The 18,014-nt window shown below is 41.0% G+C and overlaps 1 protein-coding gene across 1 annotated transcript in view; it reads left to right on the top strand.

Annotated features, from left to right (window-relative positions):
- Nucleotides 1-1,132: 1,132 nt before the first annotated feature.
- cacna2d3 (calcium channel, voltage dependent, alpha2/delta subunit 3) overlaps nt 1,133-18,014 on the top strand; it is a 45,998-nt gene continuing 29,116 nt past the window's right edge. Inside the window, exons 1-9 of the mRNA XM_053653598.1 lie at nt 1,133-1,525; nt 5,299-5,415; nt 8,823-8,882; nt 11,629-11,791; nt 13,652-13,783; nt 14,634-14,694; nt 15,081-15,231; nt 16,137-16,211; nt 16,528-16,617. Coding sequence (XP_053509573.1) covers nt 1,412-1,525; nt 5,299-5,415; nt 8,823-8,882; nt 11,629-11,791; nt 13,652-13,783; nt 14,634-14,694; nt 15,081-15,231; nt 16,137-16,211; nt 16,528-16,617 — 963 coding nt within the window. The 5' untranslated portion in view covers nt 1,133-1,411. The remainder of the gene's footprint in view (nt 1,526-5,298; nt 5,416-8,822; nt 8,883-11,628; nt 11,792-13,651; nt 13,784-14,633; nt 14,695-15,080; nt 15,232-16,136; nt 16,212-16,527; nt 16,618-18,014) is intronic.

The following is an 18,014-nucleotide window of genomic DNA, read 5'->3' as shown; positions in this document are numbered from 1 at the left end:
TTTAACCTTAGGAGAGAAAAACATGTTCGTGAACTTCAGACCTCCAGTAAGGTTTCCAGGTTTCCTCTTGTAACTGGGATGATGATGATGATGATGATGATGATGAGCGTCAGAACTATTAAACAGGCTACTAAATAACCTGTATATAATAATACTTTATAATAAACCATGCATGGTTGTGTAGGCCTACTGTAAACTGTCAATAACACTAACTAACTGTCTCGGAGTTTATCCTGATCTCCTTCACCTGCTCTGACTGCACCAGGGGTGTTAATTAGCTACTTAGCAAGATTATATTTTGTAAATATTTATAGTTATTTGTCCTTTTGCGAGCCTGTTCAGGCTATTTGATAATGCTAAAAGCGGACCAGTCGAGCTAGCAGAACAGCACGACTAGCACACGTTACCTAACCCCACACTCACCTTACTTACCTTTAATATTGATTAATTAACGCAAGAAACCGAATTTCATCTCGCTTGCTGTTATTGTATGTGTAGAATATACATATACATATACATATATATATATTTATAAAGGCATTTTGCTGTACTTTAGCCGAGCCGTCACTCCTGTAAGTAACCGTTATTAGATTCTAACCGTCGCATTCAAGTTCAAATTCAAATTCAAATTCAAAACCTGCTCGCGTGCCCGAGAATGAACTCTGCGCGAGCCAGCTGGAGCACCTGTTCACTGTGTAGCGCGGAAATACAGCAACAAAAACCCCACAAAGTGTCATATTTAGGAGAATTAATATACAGTTCATAGAGATATACTTCTGCAGTCGTTGGCTACTGTATTAGGTATGAGGGTTAGTCAGACGAAAAGCTAAATTCGTTATTATCTGTTTGTTTGTTTGTTTATTGCATCATTTCTTGCAAATAGGCTAGATGTCACAAAAGTGTTTGAGGTGAAATACTGAAATAAAATAACGGACTACAGTAGGCTACCTGTTCAGTTTTGCAACTACAACCTGAATGTAGCTACTGCTTCTATAACTTTCATTACACTCACTCTGTAAACTCTGCAGTTAAACTTATGGCCATTCAAAAAAATAAATAAATAAAAAAATAAAGAAAAAGAAAAAAGATCAAGTCTGTTTTGGTGCATTTTGTGTACATTTGTGTACAACTTTTACTGCTAATGTAGGCTATGCTTGAAACGTAACCAGATGACGTCGTAGACTTATTTGCATAATGATGGAATTGTCATGAATGGTTGTATATCCAAACATTTAACCTGAATTAGGAAGATTTTCTAACAAGATATTTAGAAAAGAACAGAACAGAACATGTTCCATTGGACACAAATGCACACTCTGGGTGTTAATTCAACACTAGGGATTTTACTGTGCAGTGACGTCATCCCCTGAATATCAAATGTTTTTTTGTTTTTTTTTAGTGTTGTGGGTTAATGAACTGCTTTCCTTGTCTGTTTTTGCACAGGGTTAAACTGTGGGCTTCTGCTTTCGGTGGTGAAATCAAATCCATCGCCACCAAATACTCCGGTTCACAAGTACTGCAGAAGGTATTGTCTCTCCGCCAGCGTTCTGTCCAGAGCTCACACCATTTTCACTACAGAGTGCACTGTTGTGATGTGTAGGTTTGCCATTTTGTAGGCATGTTTTAAAAAGCTATGCAGATGCTGTGCAGTGTACTGAAATCCCACGATGCACTGCAATAGGTTAGTGTCCAGTCATGGTGGTAGCATATCCATCTCTCTGTCTGTCTGTATGTATGTAAGTCTATCTCCCTATCTACAGTATCTGTCTATGAATCTATTAGGGCTGTGATAATACGTCATATCGTATTGTTTGTTATGAGGCTGTCAATTAGATTGGTCTGCATCTTGAACATAACATTTGTCATGAAATTCTGCTTAGCAGAGGCTTGTGTATTGATACACCACTATTCTCTCTCTCTCTCTCTCTCTCTCTCTCTCTCTCTCTATCTCTCTCTTCCTATCTCTAATTCTATCTTCTTGCCTCACTATGACATTGTAGTCAAAACCCAGAATTATTAGGCGCGATCTTCTAGAAGATCACCTGGGATGCTGATAGGGAAACACTCTGAACCTGAACACACATAGAAACTCTGAAGGTTTGTCCAGGCGGATAACTGAAGACCCTTTAAGGGTATAGAAGACAGCTCAGCTTTATATGGCAAATACTTTTATCCAAAGCAACTGAGAATTGGGCTGAAGGTCAGCCCTTTCGATCACTAGCCCAGAGCCTTAACTGCATCTTTCGCTCCTCAGTCTTTCTCTCTATCTGTCATGCTGTACTTCTTTTTCTTCTTTTCATCCATTTCCTTTTTCTCTCTCTGCCTCTCTCTCTCTTAATTCATTCGTTCCTTTCTGCATGCTTTTTCTTTATTCATTTATTTATTGCTCCTTCTCTCTCTCTCTCTCTCTCTCTCTCTCTCAAGTGTGATGTCCTGTAAGCACTCAGACACAGCACACACAGCGTAGCTTCAGGGTGAAGTGTTTTGTGTTCGGTAGCCTCTCAGTCGCTCAGCTGCACACAGACGGTTCGGTTGGAAAAGACTCAGGTGTGCGTCAGAGAGACTCAGCTGTTACCGTGTGTGTGTGTGTGTGTGTGTGTGTGTGTGTGTGTGTGCGTGAGAGTGTGTGTTCTGGTTACGGCTCATTACACACTGAGCTTTTTCTCGTCTCATCTCCAATTCTCTCTGGACAGAATCAGCCAGGAAAAGATAAATTGAATAACTGGAGCAGTGTGTAAATGTGACCCCTGTCACTCGACAAAATCAGGATGTTCCATGCAATGAATGACAATATAATAATTATAACGATCATTAAAACGTTAGCATTAACACTTCAAAATATCGGTATCCCTGCACGATAGTTCTCTTCGGGAATAGCCTACGTAGGGAGCTTTTTTCCTTTTGTGCTTCTGAGATAAAAATCTGTACCATTCAGAAGATAGCAATAGGAAAGCTGTTTCTGCAGCGTTTTCTACAAAAGAATGTTTTCTAATCAGAGCTAGGACCCTTTAAGGATGCTAAAACCATTAATTATCCATTGAACCCTTAAAAAAAAAACCTTGAAGAACCCTTTTTTTAACATATTAACTGGGTAAATGTGTGCTACAAAAAATTATCCTAATGAATAGAACCTGTCACACATTTAATATTTAGCTTGGTACTCGGTACACTCTTAAAAACAAAGCGTTCTTGACGGATTGTTTAAGAGTTCATTGGATGATAAAGGCTTGTTCGCATCCTCAGTGATAGTAAAGCACACTGTTATAGGGTTCTACACAGAACCTGTTCTCCTAAAGAGACCCTGATAAATGTTACGTACATAAGAGTATGCTTGTACATCCTCAGTCCAAAACCATAGCTGTAGCTTTCCCTATTACATAGGTTTCTAACCAGCTGGATGCTAAGAACCCTTAGTTATCCATCGAACTCTTAAAGAACAATCAAAGATAATTCTATAATTCTGGGTTTGAACTTCTGAGTTAATTATTTAAAAAAAAAAAAAAAATACAATATCGTAGCAACACAAGAAGATAAAAATTTGTAATATCATAGTAGTAATATCAGTTACAACACAATTTATATCCGGAGAGAATAAGACTTCTAAATGTTGTTGTAAACGAAGCAGATGCATCTGACAGCTCCTGAAAAACGGGGTGGCTCTTCTTCTCATTACCCGAGCCAGCAGGACGATCATGGCTACTGATGAAGGCCTGTGAATTACAGCATGGTGGAGGGAGAGAGAGAGAGTGAGAGAGAGAGAGAGAGAGAGAGAGAGAGAGAGAGTGAGGAGAGAAAGGAGAGAAAGATGGGATGTGGGGAAGGGAGGGGAGGACAGGCGTGAAATGAAGTGTTCCACCTCAGTAACTCCCCCCCCACCACCTCGACTCCTTCTCACTGTAATGGGATGTGTATTGTGTGTTCGGGGCGGTGTGGGCTCGAGCGCTCAGTGCAGGAACACGCGTCTGGATTTGTGGAGTATTTGTTGCTTTGTTGCCCATAAAAGAACAGAACAGATGTTTGCTATATTGTGTGTGTTTGGGGGGTTTATGTGTGTGAAAGTGGTTTATAAAATTTTGTATAATATCTTTAGTGTAAAAATGTGCATTTTTGTCTAGGTGGTTGTGTTCAGTATGCCTGCACTGTGTTGAAAGCATGTTGTGTGTGTGTGTGTGTGTGTGTGTGTGTTCTGCAGGCTCAGCATTGTCTGAAATGTAGCTCATTATCCTGAGCCACCCAGGCTTGACGCGTTATTATCTTTCCCCTACATTCAGACTCCATTTCAATTACTCTCCGTCCACGTGTGGCTCAAGCCCCAAACCGTGTTTTTTTTCTTCTTCTTCTGGTGCAGACGTCGACCCGCCCCTTGTCAGTCTGCTCTTCAAGCAATTGCACGAATTGCAGCAGCTTTTCAACCAGTCAGAGAGCTGAGGTTGTGGAGCCGGTTATCGACACTGAAGGCATCTCAGTTGCCGACCAGAGATCCTGACCAGAGTTTCAACCTTGAAACATCTATTTTACAGTTTCTACAATCTTTGGTTTTTGGTGTGATGAGATTTGGGAATCTCGGGAACAGTTTGCCCTTCGTGGTCCTCAAGTCCATACTCTGCTTACTCACCCTGAAATGAACCTTCAGCGAACTTGGTATACGATGTTATTCCTTCAGGGTTGCATTAGGTCCTATCCTGAGAAAACCTGGCACCCTGAATGGGACATACTTGCTCATTCACACCTATTGCCACTTTAGAGTAGCCAGGTGGGAAGACACCAGAGTCTCCAGCATTAACCCATGAGGACATGGAGAGTGCCTACAGAACTTCCCGAACCCTAAACCCTGAAGCTGTGAGATGAACATGCTACCCACCTCACCACCATGCTTCCCACAGGAACAGATCATACAGTAGGCTAAACTCCCAAATGTATATTATCTATTGAGTTTCGAAGTTATTAATTCATAGGTTGTGCACTTGTTCAGGAAGTCAAGGGAGATTTGGGATTTGGCTCAGGTCTAATCCAGGTCTAATCTCATTCATTGTGCCTGCAACGTTTTGTCATTGATCTGTACGATCTAATTTAATCCTGCAATATCTGAAATTGTATCAGGTCCTATTGCTCAGATCATGACAGAGAACACACACACACTCACTCACTCACATGGTTGGAGATAAACTGTCAAGACTGTCTATCTACCTACATTTTTTATCTCTTTACCAGAAATGAGTAAACCATGAAACAAAGTAATATTTCGGTGTTATCATTTGACTTTGCCTGATGAGGTTGTTCTTGCTTGTATCCCTTCAGAAATGTAAGGAGTACGAGCGCACAGTTCGGATGGAGGAGGCTGACGGAGCCAGGCTGGTGCAGAGCATCTCTGAGAAAATGGCCGAAATGTTCCGCAGCAAAGCACAAGCCGCACGGGTTCGTATGAGCATTCAGTACAGTCTGAGTTCCTGAGTGAGTCTGAGTCAGTATTGGTGGTAGGGTCAGCACAGAGTCTGAGTTTTCCTAAAACCATCAAGGTTCAGGAGTGAGTCTGAACGTTTTAGAAAACGGTGTTCATGGTCAATCTGAGCCTTCAGTACATTCTTGGAGTTCAGGCACCAGTTTGGGCCTCTAGAACATTCTGTGGGTTCAGGAGTCAGTCTGACTCAGCACATTCCATGAATTCATTAGTGAGTCTGGGTCAGCAGAGTCTCTGGATTCATGAGTTTGAGTTGGCACAAACTCATGTCTGAAGTTTACCTGAAATACCAGTCCTGGAGTGAGGGGAATCTGAGCACTTTCCCTGGGTTCAGGAGTCAAGTGGAGCTTTGGTTGGTGTGTGGGTTGAGTCTGAGTCAGTACAACCTCTGGGTTCAGGAGTGAGTCTGAGTCAGTACAACCTCTGCCTTCAGGAGTGAGTCTGAGTCAGTACAACCTCTGGGTTCAGGAGTGAGTCTGAGTCAGTACAACCTCTGGGTTCAGGAGTGAGTCTGAGTCAGTACCACCTCTGGGTTCAGGGGTGAGTCTGAGTCAGTACCAACTCTGGGTTCAGGAGTGAGTCTGAGTCAGTACCACCTCTGGGTTCAGGAGTGAGTCTGAGTCAGTACCACCTCTGGGTTCAGGGGTGAGTCTGAGTCAGTACCAACTCTGGGTTCAGGGGTGAGTCTGAGTCAGTACAATCTCTGGGTTCAGGAGTGAGTTTGAGTCAGCATATTTCATAAATTCAGGAGCAATTCTGAGTCAGTACCCTCCCTAAGTTTAGGACTGACGCTGAGTCAGTACCGTCTAAAGGTTCATCAGGAGTAAGTCTGAGTCAGTACTATGTACAGGTCCAGAAGTGAGTCTGAGTCAACACGCTTGCTTGCACAGCCAGTGGTGATGTTAACACATTACTGAAACAGACTGCAGTTCCTTTATTCTTGCACGCATTAGCATTACCCCTAATTACATGATATTATATTAGCTGCTAGTGTAGCATCTAACATATTTTTGAAGTAGGCTAGTGGAACGGATTACCCAGTAACTCTATGTATAGGGACGCAAAATTCTTCAGAATCTTAACTGAGTATTTTTTAAATAACAGGTGCAATGAACTGTATATTAACGCTAACCATGCTACGACTGCTAGAGGTTATTAATCTAATTAGTAACAAAATGATACAGCTTATAGATAAGTACACATACTGATTATGAAGCTCATGTTTTTACAACAATAACAAGCATTTCATTTCTTACATCTGGGCTACAACTGGATCCATCTGTCAGCAAGGTTGCAGTGTTCATCTGGTGGCAGTAAAATCCGAAATGATCAAGGGGAAATTCTTCTTCTGCTGTTTCAGCACAAACTTAGGATATTTTCCGAAGAGTATATCATTTATGAAATAAGTGATATGGCCAATCAGCTGCTATGGGGTGTGTGTGGTCTGAGCAATTTTCAATTAAAACGAGACACTGGAGCAAGCAGCTGTGCATTTCATTTAAAACTAAACTATAACTTCTGTGCTCGGATTTCAGACAAAACCAGTCCGTCCATTAGCTAGTTATTAACTTATGATACTCCAGTGGAGTAAAATATTATAATACACAATACATTTAGATACACAAATACATGTTTAATTCCAGAGCAGCTCTGTGCCTTTAATTATTATTATTATTATTATTATTATTATTATTATTATTATTATTATTATTATTATTATTATATGTACTTAGTTACTTATAACCTATTTGACTATACCTCTACTGCAGGATGACCTTCTTAATTTTGTTGTTTTTTTTTGTCTAAGTAAAATACGTTTCTCCTTTATTTCATTTCATTTCATTCCGCGGTTAAATCTGCAGTCTTTTTTTTGTAGCGGATGTGTATAAATCATGGTGTATAAATGAGTGTGTAAACGTGTCCCCACGCCATGCTGCTGTTCCTGTCTTTATATCTGAATGTGATGTGTGTTATTGATGGGATAGAAATCCCGTTATCGCGGAGCCGCAGCGTCGCACCGGAATTACAGAGAGAGAGAGAGAGAGAGAGAGAGAGAGAGAGAGAGAGAGATCCCACCTGCAGAGAGAGAGAGAGAGAGTGTGTGTGTGTGTGTGTGTGTGTGTGTGTGTGTGTGTGTGTGTGAGCACCTCAGTACACAAACTGTAGATATTAAACAAACATCTACAAAACCGATATGAACATCAAGATGTAATAAAAAAAATCCAATTTGTGCAAAAAAGCAAATAAAGTATATATATATATATATATATATATATATATATATATATATATATATATATATATATATATATATATATATATATATGAAGCCTTTGTAGCTAGTACATTGTAATCAGCTAGTTTTTATATTCTAACTCAGCCAATCTTTTTATATTTTTAAAATTTTTTTTATTATTATTATTTTTTATTACCAATGCAATACCAGATATATATTCTGTTTAACTGGATAAAAGCTAAGTTTGAGGATTTCAAAGAGTTTAAGCTTTAAGCTCAGGATGAAAACCTGTCCTTTTTTCAAATAGAGGTTTATTTAAAAAAAAAAAAAAAAAAAATGAATAGGATGCATCTTTGGTTTCTATGATTGATCCCCCCTCCACCATCTTCCTTAACTTAACAAGCGGGTAAATTATCCATGTTGGGAAAATAAAGGTTATGTATAGAATTTTATTTATTTATTTATTTATTTATTTATTTTTTACAGGCTAATAACATGTTCTTCAAATCCGAACAACACGGTGACCAGGGAAATACAGCACAGGAAAGGCTGTTATTTGGAATAGAAATAGAAAAATGATTTATCATTAAGCGTTTGCTCCAGAAATGGAAAACGTTTTAAAGGGAAATTGCAAATTGATTGTCAAATAATAATAATAATAATAATAATAATAATAATAATAATAATAATAATAATAATAAATCCAGTTCCAGGTCTACAGTGCCTGGACTTTTGTTTACATTGCACCCATTTCCACCGACCCCTACTGCGACATTTTAATTTCTTGTCCTCCGGCAGTAACACACACACACACACACACACACACACACACACACACACACACACACACACACACACACACGCTAAGGAGACCCACTAATAGACCAGAGACCTCAATTACCCTGTAAGTAGGTTAAATAATTGTTTGTTTGATTGGATCACATGGACTTGTCAGGTCAGTTCGCACGAGTGTGATGCTAATTAGGAAATAACTGTAACACACACACACACACACACACACACACACACACACACACACACACACTCACACACAACCTCAGAGTTTACCATCTGAAATATGACCCAGCCTCATGCAGTGGAGAGTTACACATGGTTTTCCCTTTGCAGAGGCTGGTGGAGGCTGCGGAGGAGGCGCACCTACAGCATGAGGAGAACCCCGACCTGCAGGTGAGATCTGCCTCCGGACATGTGCATGGCATTCAGAAAAGCCTGGGGGATATATGCTTTTGTTAAATGATGTTAACAAGCTTTAAAATGCCAAAACAACCACGAACACACACACACACACACACAGCGACATCAAATCTCTCCCACTCTTACCTTGTGTATAATAACCTATAAACACTATCCACTGAGAAGAAATCAAAAATAAACCCAGTCTAATGAGGTTCTTCAGTGTCGCTGAGGTGGTAGTCTAATAGGTCTTTCACCTGGAAGTGTGGCTATAGTGTACTACTTTTATAGGCTACATAAGTAGCTTTTAAATACACTCCATGCACCTGTCCAGGTACACACTAAAGCTGCACACGTCATGGTTCCGGTCCAGAGACACGGAAGGGTACCCTTTAGTACCTTTTTTTCTGTAGTGTATAAACCCATGATAAGTAAACAGCTCATTGCGGTTAAATCACAACCAGAAAAATCTCCAACTCGTTTCTGATCCTTTAGACAAATGTCTACTATCAAAAGAATGACTCCATGCAATAAATATAAATATAAATATAAATATAAATATAAATATAAATATAAATGTATTTTCACCTCAAGCCTTTTTCCATATTATACACGTATTATCTTTTATAATAAAACAATCTTAACGTGCCTTGATGTGTGTGAGGAAAAAAAACAAAAACATCTTCAAACATTTTGTGTGCAAACAAAACAATAACCCAATAAATTCAATATGAATATATTATTTTAAAAAATAATAATAAATTTGCAGCTCGTTGTTTTCCGCGCATTAAAAAGCGTTTTTAATGATTTTCATTCTGCTTGAGCATTTTAGGATGTACAGAGGGTTTGACAGAAATGTTCGACCTAATTCGTGACCGAGCTGCGTGTAAGTGCACCCCGGTTTGACACGCGGTCTGACACGCACGCACGCGCAGCGTGCAGCACACACACACGCACACACACACACACACATCATGGAGGTTTGGTTCGAGTGGGAACTCGGCAGCTGCACTGCTCCAGACTCAGGTTTAAGATTAATGACATGTCGTGTCCGAGCCCTAAATGGAAAATTCACCGGAGCAAATTGCATTAAAAAAAAAAAAAAAAAAAAAGTGATGGCGGCTTCCCTGGAATAATGAATTCGTTAATAAATTCTCTCCAATGTAAAGAGAAAAAAAAATAGAAAGAGGTTCTGCAGGAAAATGACGCAATATGAAGCGTGTCGCGCGCGGGCTGGAAATATTTCACTTTATTATGTTTATTATATTAATTTTTTAAAAAAATTCCATGGCGTCTACTGCACCACTTTACCTCTGCTACAGTATCACTCTCACTAATCACCGACAAATAACTGTTCCAAACTGTCCCCGAGTGAGATTTCCTCAAGAAAAGCATGGCACCATGCAGTATTCTCATCATACATAGTACATTTAACTAGCATCTCTCTCTCTCTCTCTCTCTCTCTCTCTCTCTGTCTTCTTTAAATCAGTAAACATGACCTGAGTTAAACTGCACAAATAAAGCAACTTGGCCTAAATGAAACTTTTTTTATTCCCTCGTTTGAAGAAAATGTCATGTAGCTAGCCTACTCCATGCAAGAAAGCTCAGATGGACTAGACGCATTTCAACCCTGTAAAAAGAATCAGAGTCAGAGTAAACAAATCATCAAAAACAAACAAACAAACAAACAAACATCATTACTACTTAAGGGCAACTAATACCTTAACGTTAAATCAGTTTACCGTGCAAATGCATACGCAAATCCAGTTCATAAGCCACGCCCCTACTTTAGTATGCAAGTATATCAGATCACGTGAACTTCGAATCTAATTTCTAATTTTTTTTTGATCACTTAAAAATAATAATAAATTCGACCCCAGTAAAGTAAGTAAAGTGGGTTTGAGATGAAATCATTCGGTGCAGAACTGAAAGCCGTTAAATAATTCTAATCATTTTCTTTTAGTGTAAAAAAGCACAGATTTGTTTCTGTCATATTTACTGAAGCACTGAATCATTTTTGTCAGTGTACCTGTTTAGTACCGTTATCTTCAGATAGACAGCGAGAGATAGACAGAGAGAGAGAGAGAGAGAGAGAGAGAGAGAGAAACACACTCCCTGTGACAGCAGTTAGAGTACAGATCTGCTGTGTGTGCACATTTTCTCTCTCAGCCCTCTGAGCGTGTTACAGGAGCGTCGAGCCGTGAGATGAGCTGTCACTGCTGGACTTCAGGAGGACGACAGCCGTCTATTCTTCCTCTACTTTCCCTTACTCCACTCCTCCTCTCTTCCCTCCTCTTCCCGTCTCTCCTCTCCTCTCCTCTCCTCTCCTCTATAGCGACAATTAAAACTGAACTGAACCGAATGCGACGCCACACACACCATCGTAGATCTGTCATCAAAAACATTTCATGAGCCTGCAGATTTTTATTTTTTTTCCCTGTTGACTTTTAAAAGAACCTTGTTTAATAATCCTCACTCATACAGCACTTTTCTGTACAAACGTCACAATGAAAGCTGGTTAAGCAACCGGATGATCAGACAGAAGGAAGCTAAGTTAATCCAGACAGAAGTGAAAGATGTGTGTCCAGGTGAAAGGTGTGTATCCTGATGATGAAGTGTGGACAGCACAATGATCTGAAAGTGTCGAAAGGAAGCTACGTAATGTAGTCTTTCTGCTGCCTTTGAATGGATTTTGAAGCATGTTAAAGGTGTGTGTGTGTGTGTGTGTGTGTGTGTGCAGTACGAGTACTTTAATGCAGTCCTGATAAACGAAGTGGATGAGGACGGGAACAGCGTGGAGTTGGGAGGAGAGTTTATCCTGGAGCCAAACGATCACTTTAACAACCTGTCAGTAAACCTGAGTCTGAGCGTGGTGCAGGTCCCCACCAACATGTACAACAAAGGTGAGCAGGACACACAGCTCTTACCTTGCCATCACAGCTCACAAAGTGACAGGCGAGCGATGGTTTTTCTGTGACACGGAGCTGTGGTTTCAGCCATGTTGACATTTGCGATGGAGATCGTCTCCATTTTTACAAAGTGGAAATGAGTGGCTTTAGAACATTTCTTGGATTTCTTGAGAGCTTCCCAATTCTATGGAAATAGACGTATGACACTGTCTTGAATGATCTTTGGGACCAATGCTGCACCGTGTATGTGTGTGTGTGTGTGGGTGTGTGTGTGTGTGGGGTCCGACGTTTCTTCAGTTCCTCACTCACATCTTTAGCTCCTACCTGCAGCTAGTTCCCTTTTACTGTCTGACACACAAATGGAAGAAAAACGAATATCCGTGGTTTAATCTTATCCTGAAGTAGCGGCTTCTAGCAGCTAGTACAGTCGAGCAGGTTTTTAAAAAAAATGTGTGTAACCCTAACCCTAACCCTCATTGGCACTGAACAAAACACAGGCCACGCCCAAAGGCAGCAGCAGCAGTCATTACAAAACAAACTAATGTGAACGTAGTGATATTCTCCACTTCACTTCCTACTTACGTTTGGTTTTGTTTTTTTGTTGTATTTCTTATCATTTTAAAATACATTTAATACATGCACAAGGGACAATCAGGAAGTGACATCATTAACTCCCTAGTGTATATACAGGGTTATGTTTCTACACACATCATTCACAGGGGTATGCACTTTATACATACAGTAGACATAAAACCTTCACGCATAGTGAGAGATACTGTGTGTGTGTGTGTGTGTGTGTGTGTGTGTGTGTGTGTGTGTGTGTGTGAGATGTTAAAGTCCTGCTCCACTGATCTGGAGAAGATTAGCTTATCGTCAGCTCCCCACTACAGGTCAGTAATCACCCAGCGAGAGAGAGAGAGACAGTGTGTGTGTGTGTGTGTGTGTGTGTGTGTGTGTGTGTGTGTGTGTGGTCACTCCTCAGTGTCCTCTGTCACTGTAGTTTCTTTGTGTGCGTGTCTATAATGGTCTTTTATTGTTCGACTTCATTAAAGGGAAGAAAGGGAATGAGGTGATCACAGTCCTCGCTGTTGGAGAAAGGGAAATTAAGGTCAAAGGTCAAGCGTTTTCAAGAGGTTTTCCCTTTTTCCCTTTTCAGGGATGTTTACTGTTCTCCGTAAAGAGCCACGGCAATATACGACGACCAGAAAATGTGAAAAGGCTGGAAACAGCACCACAGCAGTAACAGATTTTGAAATCAGGCTGCGGTATTTATTATTCTGCACCTCAGAATATTGTTCTGTGTTTAGTAGTGGATGAAACAGTATTCTAGAAGTTTCTCTAAATGAATAACCGAACCCTCGCACTGTTACGTGGTGTATAAGTGCGGCGGGAACAGAGAGTGTGCTGGCTGGAGGTTATATCATGACTTTTATTTTTCATAGTCTTAGAGTTTATGAACAGTGATACTACCGTAACGAGCTGCAGCATTACAGCAGTCATGTGATCTGGGGCGAAATCAGTTAATAATGTTGTTTAATGGCGCAGAACGGCCGGAACGCACGCTCTCTCTCTCTCTCTCTCTCTCTCTCTCTCTCTCACACACACACACACACACAACTGCAGGAGCTCCACGTACAGTTCCTATGAGATATGCACGTATTTAATTAAATGATGCTTACATGCTCAGTAGACTTTACAAGACTGTAAAAACATGTCATTTGTCCAGGGGTGCCAAAACTTTAGTACAAAACTTTGCCTACATAAATAAGCAAGCTCTTAAATCGCTGTTCAGCGGGTTACAGACTATGAGTAAATTTCTCCAAACCCTTTTAAAACAAATCTCTGTCTTTACAGATCCTGATATAGTAAACGGTGTGTACTGGTCTGAGGCGCTGAATAAAGTGTTTGTGGATAATTTCGAGAAGGACCCCTCACTCATCTGGCAGTATTTTGGAAGTGCTAAAGGCTTTTTCAGACAATACCCAGGTATGCAGTGTGTGTGTGTGTGTGTGTGTGTGTGAGAGAGAGATAGAGAGAGAGAGAGAGAGAGAGAGAGAGAGAGAGAGAGAGAGAGAGAAAGGGACATTTGCTAGTGATGTTGCTAACGATTTATTTTTACAGGCCATTAGAGAGAGAGAGAGAGAGAGAGAGAGAGAGAGAGAGAGAGAGAATGCTCAAATTAATCAACTTTACACACCGTACATCATGCAGTCAATATGATATTGATATTTTATAGGTGATTATACGAAAGCCGTAGGTAGAAATATTTCAGACATGTATCTAACGTGTCTCATTTTGTCAGTGTATAGATTTTTCTTTCCACCTGAACAGATCAAAACTCTATATTCTGTACTACAAATGAGTTATTTAACCCTTTAAATTCCCTCAAATCCACGGAATAGTTTTGCTCACGTAACACGAAACTGTCAGAAAGTCATACATTTACTGTAATCCCTTCGTTACAGAGATACAGTAAACGGTTCATTGTTTTCATTTGGAGTAAATTCTGAGCGAGAGACCTATCCGATGTATGTAGGGATTTAACTCTGCATTTTGATAACACTGCAAAAGTGAAAGGACGGCTATTTGTCCTGTGGAAGAAGACCTTCAATCAAATTATAAAATTGAATTTTGTCATTTTTCTCTCTGTTAAATTACAAATGAATGACCTCCTCCTGTACGTACCAAACACAAATGTGCCGTAGTAACCTAGCCAGGAGTAACCCGAAGAAAGGGCTTCATAACCGTTCAGAAGCCTTTAGCTGAATTTTGTGTCACTTGGAATAATAAAAAAAAATCATCAGCACAACGATGGTGTGTTTTTTCCTCCCTACAGGTGTGAAATGGTATCCTGATGAACACGGAGTCATCTCATTCGACTGCCGCAACAGAAAATGGTACGAGCCAGGAATATATATATATATATACATACATACACTCCATGTACACTCTTAGAAAAGTCTCCCTGTAAAGGGTTTGGTGTTTATCCCTCTGGTGGAACCCTGTTTGGAGTATTTCCCTGTCAGAAAGGGTTCCAAGTAGCTAAGAACCCATAATTATTCACTCTTAAAGAACCCTTAGTTAGCCCGCCCAATTAATGTGACACAACATTAAACATAAACACAAATTGTATTAAAACTTGGTCACTTTTGTAACAGAAGTTAAGTTTGGAGATAAAAAGACAGAGGAAGTGAGAGACGAAGGGAGAAAGGAAGGAAGAAAGAAAGCTCTGAGCGTAGTGCGGTGTTTATAGCCTCATGACGAGTCTGTTTTTTCTCCTCAGGTACATCCAGGCAGCTACGTCTCCGAAGGACGTGGTGATTCTGGTGGATGTGAGCGGCAGTATGAAGGGTCTCCGGCTCACCATCGCCCGGCAGACCGTCTCCTCCATCCTGGATACGCTGGGAGACGACGACTTCTTCAACATCATCGCTGTGTGTAACAACACACGACAGGGTGTAATGTTAATGTACAGTGTGTACTGAGGGAGTGTGTGAGTCAGTGAGTGAGTCAGTGAATAAGTGAGGGAGAGAGTGAGGGAGTGAATGAAAGAGGGAATGAGTGAGTGAGTGAGTCAGTGAATAAGTGAGGGAGAGAGTGAGGGAGTGAATGAGAGAGGGAATGAGTGAGTGAGTGAGTGAGTCAGTGAATAAGTGAGGGAGAGAGTGAGGGAGTGAATGAGAGAGGGAATGAGTGAGTGAGTGAGTGAGTGAATAAGTGAGGGTGAGAGTGAGTCAGTGTGTGAATAAGTGACTGAGTGAGTAAGAGAATGAGGGAGTGAGTGGATGAGTGAGTTATAGTGAGTGAGAGATTGAGTAAATGAGTGATTGAATGAAATAATGAGTGTGTGAGTGAATGAGTGAGTGTGTGAGTGAAGGTGTGTGTAAGTGAGTGAGTGTGTGTGTGTGATTGAGTGTGTGAATGAGTGAGTGAGTGTGTGAGTGAGTGAGTGTGTTTGGGAATGAGTGAGTGAATGAGTGTGTGTGCGCGTGTGAGTGAGTGTGTGCATGTGAGTGAGTGAGTGTGTGAGTGAGTGAGTGTGTGAATGAGTGAGTGTGTGAGTGAGTGAGTGTGTGTGTGAGTGAGTGTGTGAGTGAATGAGTGAGTGAGTGAGTGTGTGTGTGAGTGAGTGTTTGTGAATGAGTGAGTGAATGAGTGTGTGTGTGTGTATGTGAGTGAGTGAGTGTGTGAGTGAATGAGTGTGTGTGTGTGTGTATGTGAGTGAATGAGTGTGTGTGTGAGTGAGTGAGTGAGTGTGTGAGTGAATGAGTGTGTGTGTGAGTGAGTGAGTGAGTGAGGGTGCTACTCACGTCTCTCTGGTGTGTGTGTGATGCTGCAGTACAATCAGGAGGTTCATTACGTGGAACCGTGTCTGAATGGAACTCTGGTGCAGGCCGACAAAACCAACAAAGATGTGAGACTCTCTAACACATTCATTCACTCTCTCCTTCATTCAATCATTCGTTTGTTCATTCTTTTGTTTGTTCACACACTTACTCACTCATTCATTCACTCGCTTTCACTATCATTCACTCGTCCATTCTCGCATTCACTAATTAATGGATTCACTCATTCATTCATTCACCCATTTACTCGCTCACTTTTCATTCTTCCTTTCTTTTGACTCTTTTATGTTTTTATTCGAACGGAGTAAAGCAGCTCTTTGTGTGTTCTCACCTCACTGCGAGTGGAGGATGTTCTTTAAAGCCGAGTTGTCGTTTCTTCCTCAGCATTTCCGAGCTCATCTGGACCGGCTGTTTGCGAAAGGCATGGGGCTGCTGGGAGACGCTCTAACTGAAGCTTTCACAATTCTCAATGAGGTGATTCTGTCTTACACACACACACACACACACACACACACACACACACACATTAAAGGCAGTGTTGAAACTGATTTTATTCATGGGTAGAACAACATACTACCACTGGCCGCTTCAGCTACGTGATCTTGTATCACAAATGTGTGATTTGCGAGCTTTATGTAAAGTTCTGATTGGTTAAAATTAGGATGAGGGGCGGGGCTCGTGTGGAATCCAACACAATTTCTTTTAAACCAATTTCTGCTAGAGATCCCCGGCGCTGGGAAAAGGATCCTTGTTTTGTGTGTGTGTGTGTGTGTGTGTGTGTGTGTGTGTGTGTGTGTGTGTTATCCTGTTCCTCTGCCTCTCTGAGACACTCTGTGATTAATAGCAGTAATTAACATCACTGATTAACAGGCACACTGGAGAGAATGCAACGCAAAGGAGATAGTGGTCAAAGGCAGTCCACTGACCCGTTTTATCTCTCTTTCTCAGACGAGTGGAGAGGGATGGAGGGAGGGTAGAGTGGGGGAACAGGAAGAGCAGAGGAGGGATGGTAGAGAGAGAAGAGAGAGAGAGAATGAGAGAGAGAGAGATGGAAGAGGGATGACAGAAGGAGAAATGCACAATATCTGTATTTGTCACTTTCATTAAAGCAAGCGAATAAATATGGTAATGAACAAGAGCGGTGGTCTAATGGGATGGTGTGTGTGTGTGTGTGTGTGTGTGTGTGTGTGTGTGATTCTTTCTTTCATTGGCTCTCACTTCCTGTCTTCCTCCATCTCTTTTCTCTCTTATTTCTCTCCCTGTTCTCTCTTTTTGTCTCTCAGCATCCCACCTTTCTTTCCTTCCTTCGTTTTTCCAGTTTTCTGTAGACATCTTTCTACATCATGTCTACACTTTCTCCATCTCTTTCCACCTCTTTCCATCTTTCTCTCTCTCCCTCTCACCCTTCCTTCCATCCTGAATGTCTGACGTCGTACACCCTGACCATATGGATGGGCAAAGTTGCACTGCGTGCATGTGATCTGTGAGTGTGTGTGTGCGCGTCTCTACACGGCTTTCACTGGCATACGATGGCAGCTCTCAGTTGCCACCTTCTCTCTGTCGTGGGTCAATAAGCTAGTTAATTACTGCCATGGATCTTAATCCATCAGATTGATGATCATTCACGGTGAGGTGCGGACGCACGAAGATTTTCAACAACTTCATCATCTCGAGAGTGCTGCAGCCTGAGGCTCAGATTACATAGCATACTGCATTCACACACACTCACACACACACACACACAGTACAGTAGAGACAGTAGAGCACTGGTGTTTGTATACTGTAAGAATGATGAGCAGCATATACTGTTAACAGATATTTTAAATCAATGCACATCTCACCTGTGTGTGTGTGTGTGTGTGTGTGTGTGT

This window comes from Ictalurus furcatus, chromosome 21 (assembly GCF_023375685.1).
Source record: "Ictalurus furcatus strain D&B chromosome 21, Billie_1.0, whole genome shotgun sequence".
Lineage (NCBI taxonomy): Eukaryota > Metazoa > Chordata > Actinopteri > Siluriformes > Ictaluridae > Ictalurus > Ictalurus furcatus.
Note: the sequence above shows the minus strand (reverse complement) of the source record. Positions and strands in the feature narration are given on the sequence as shown.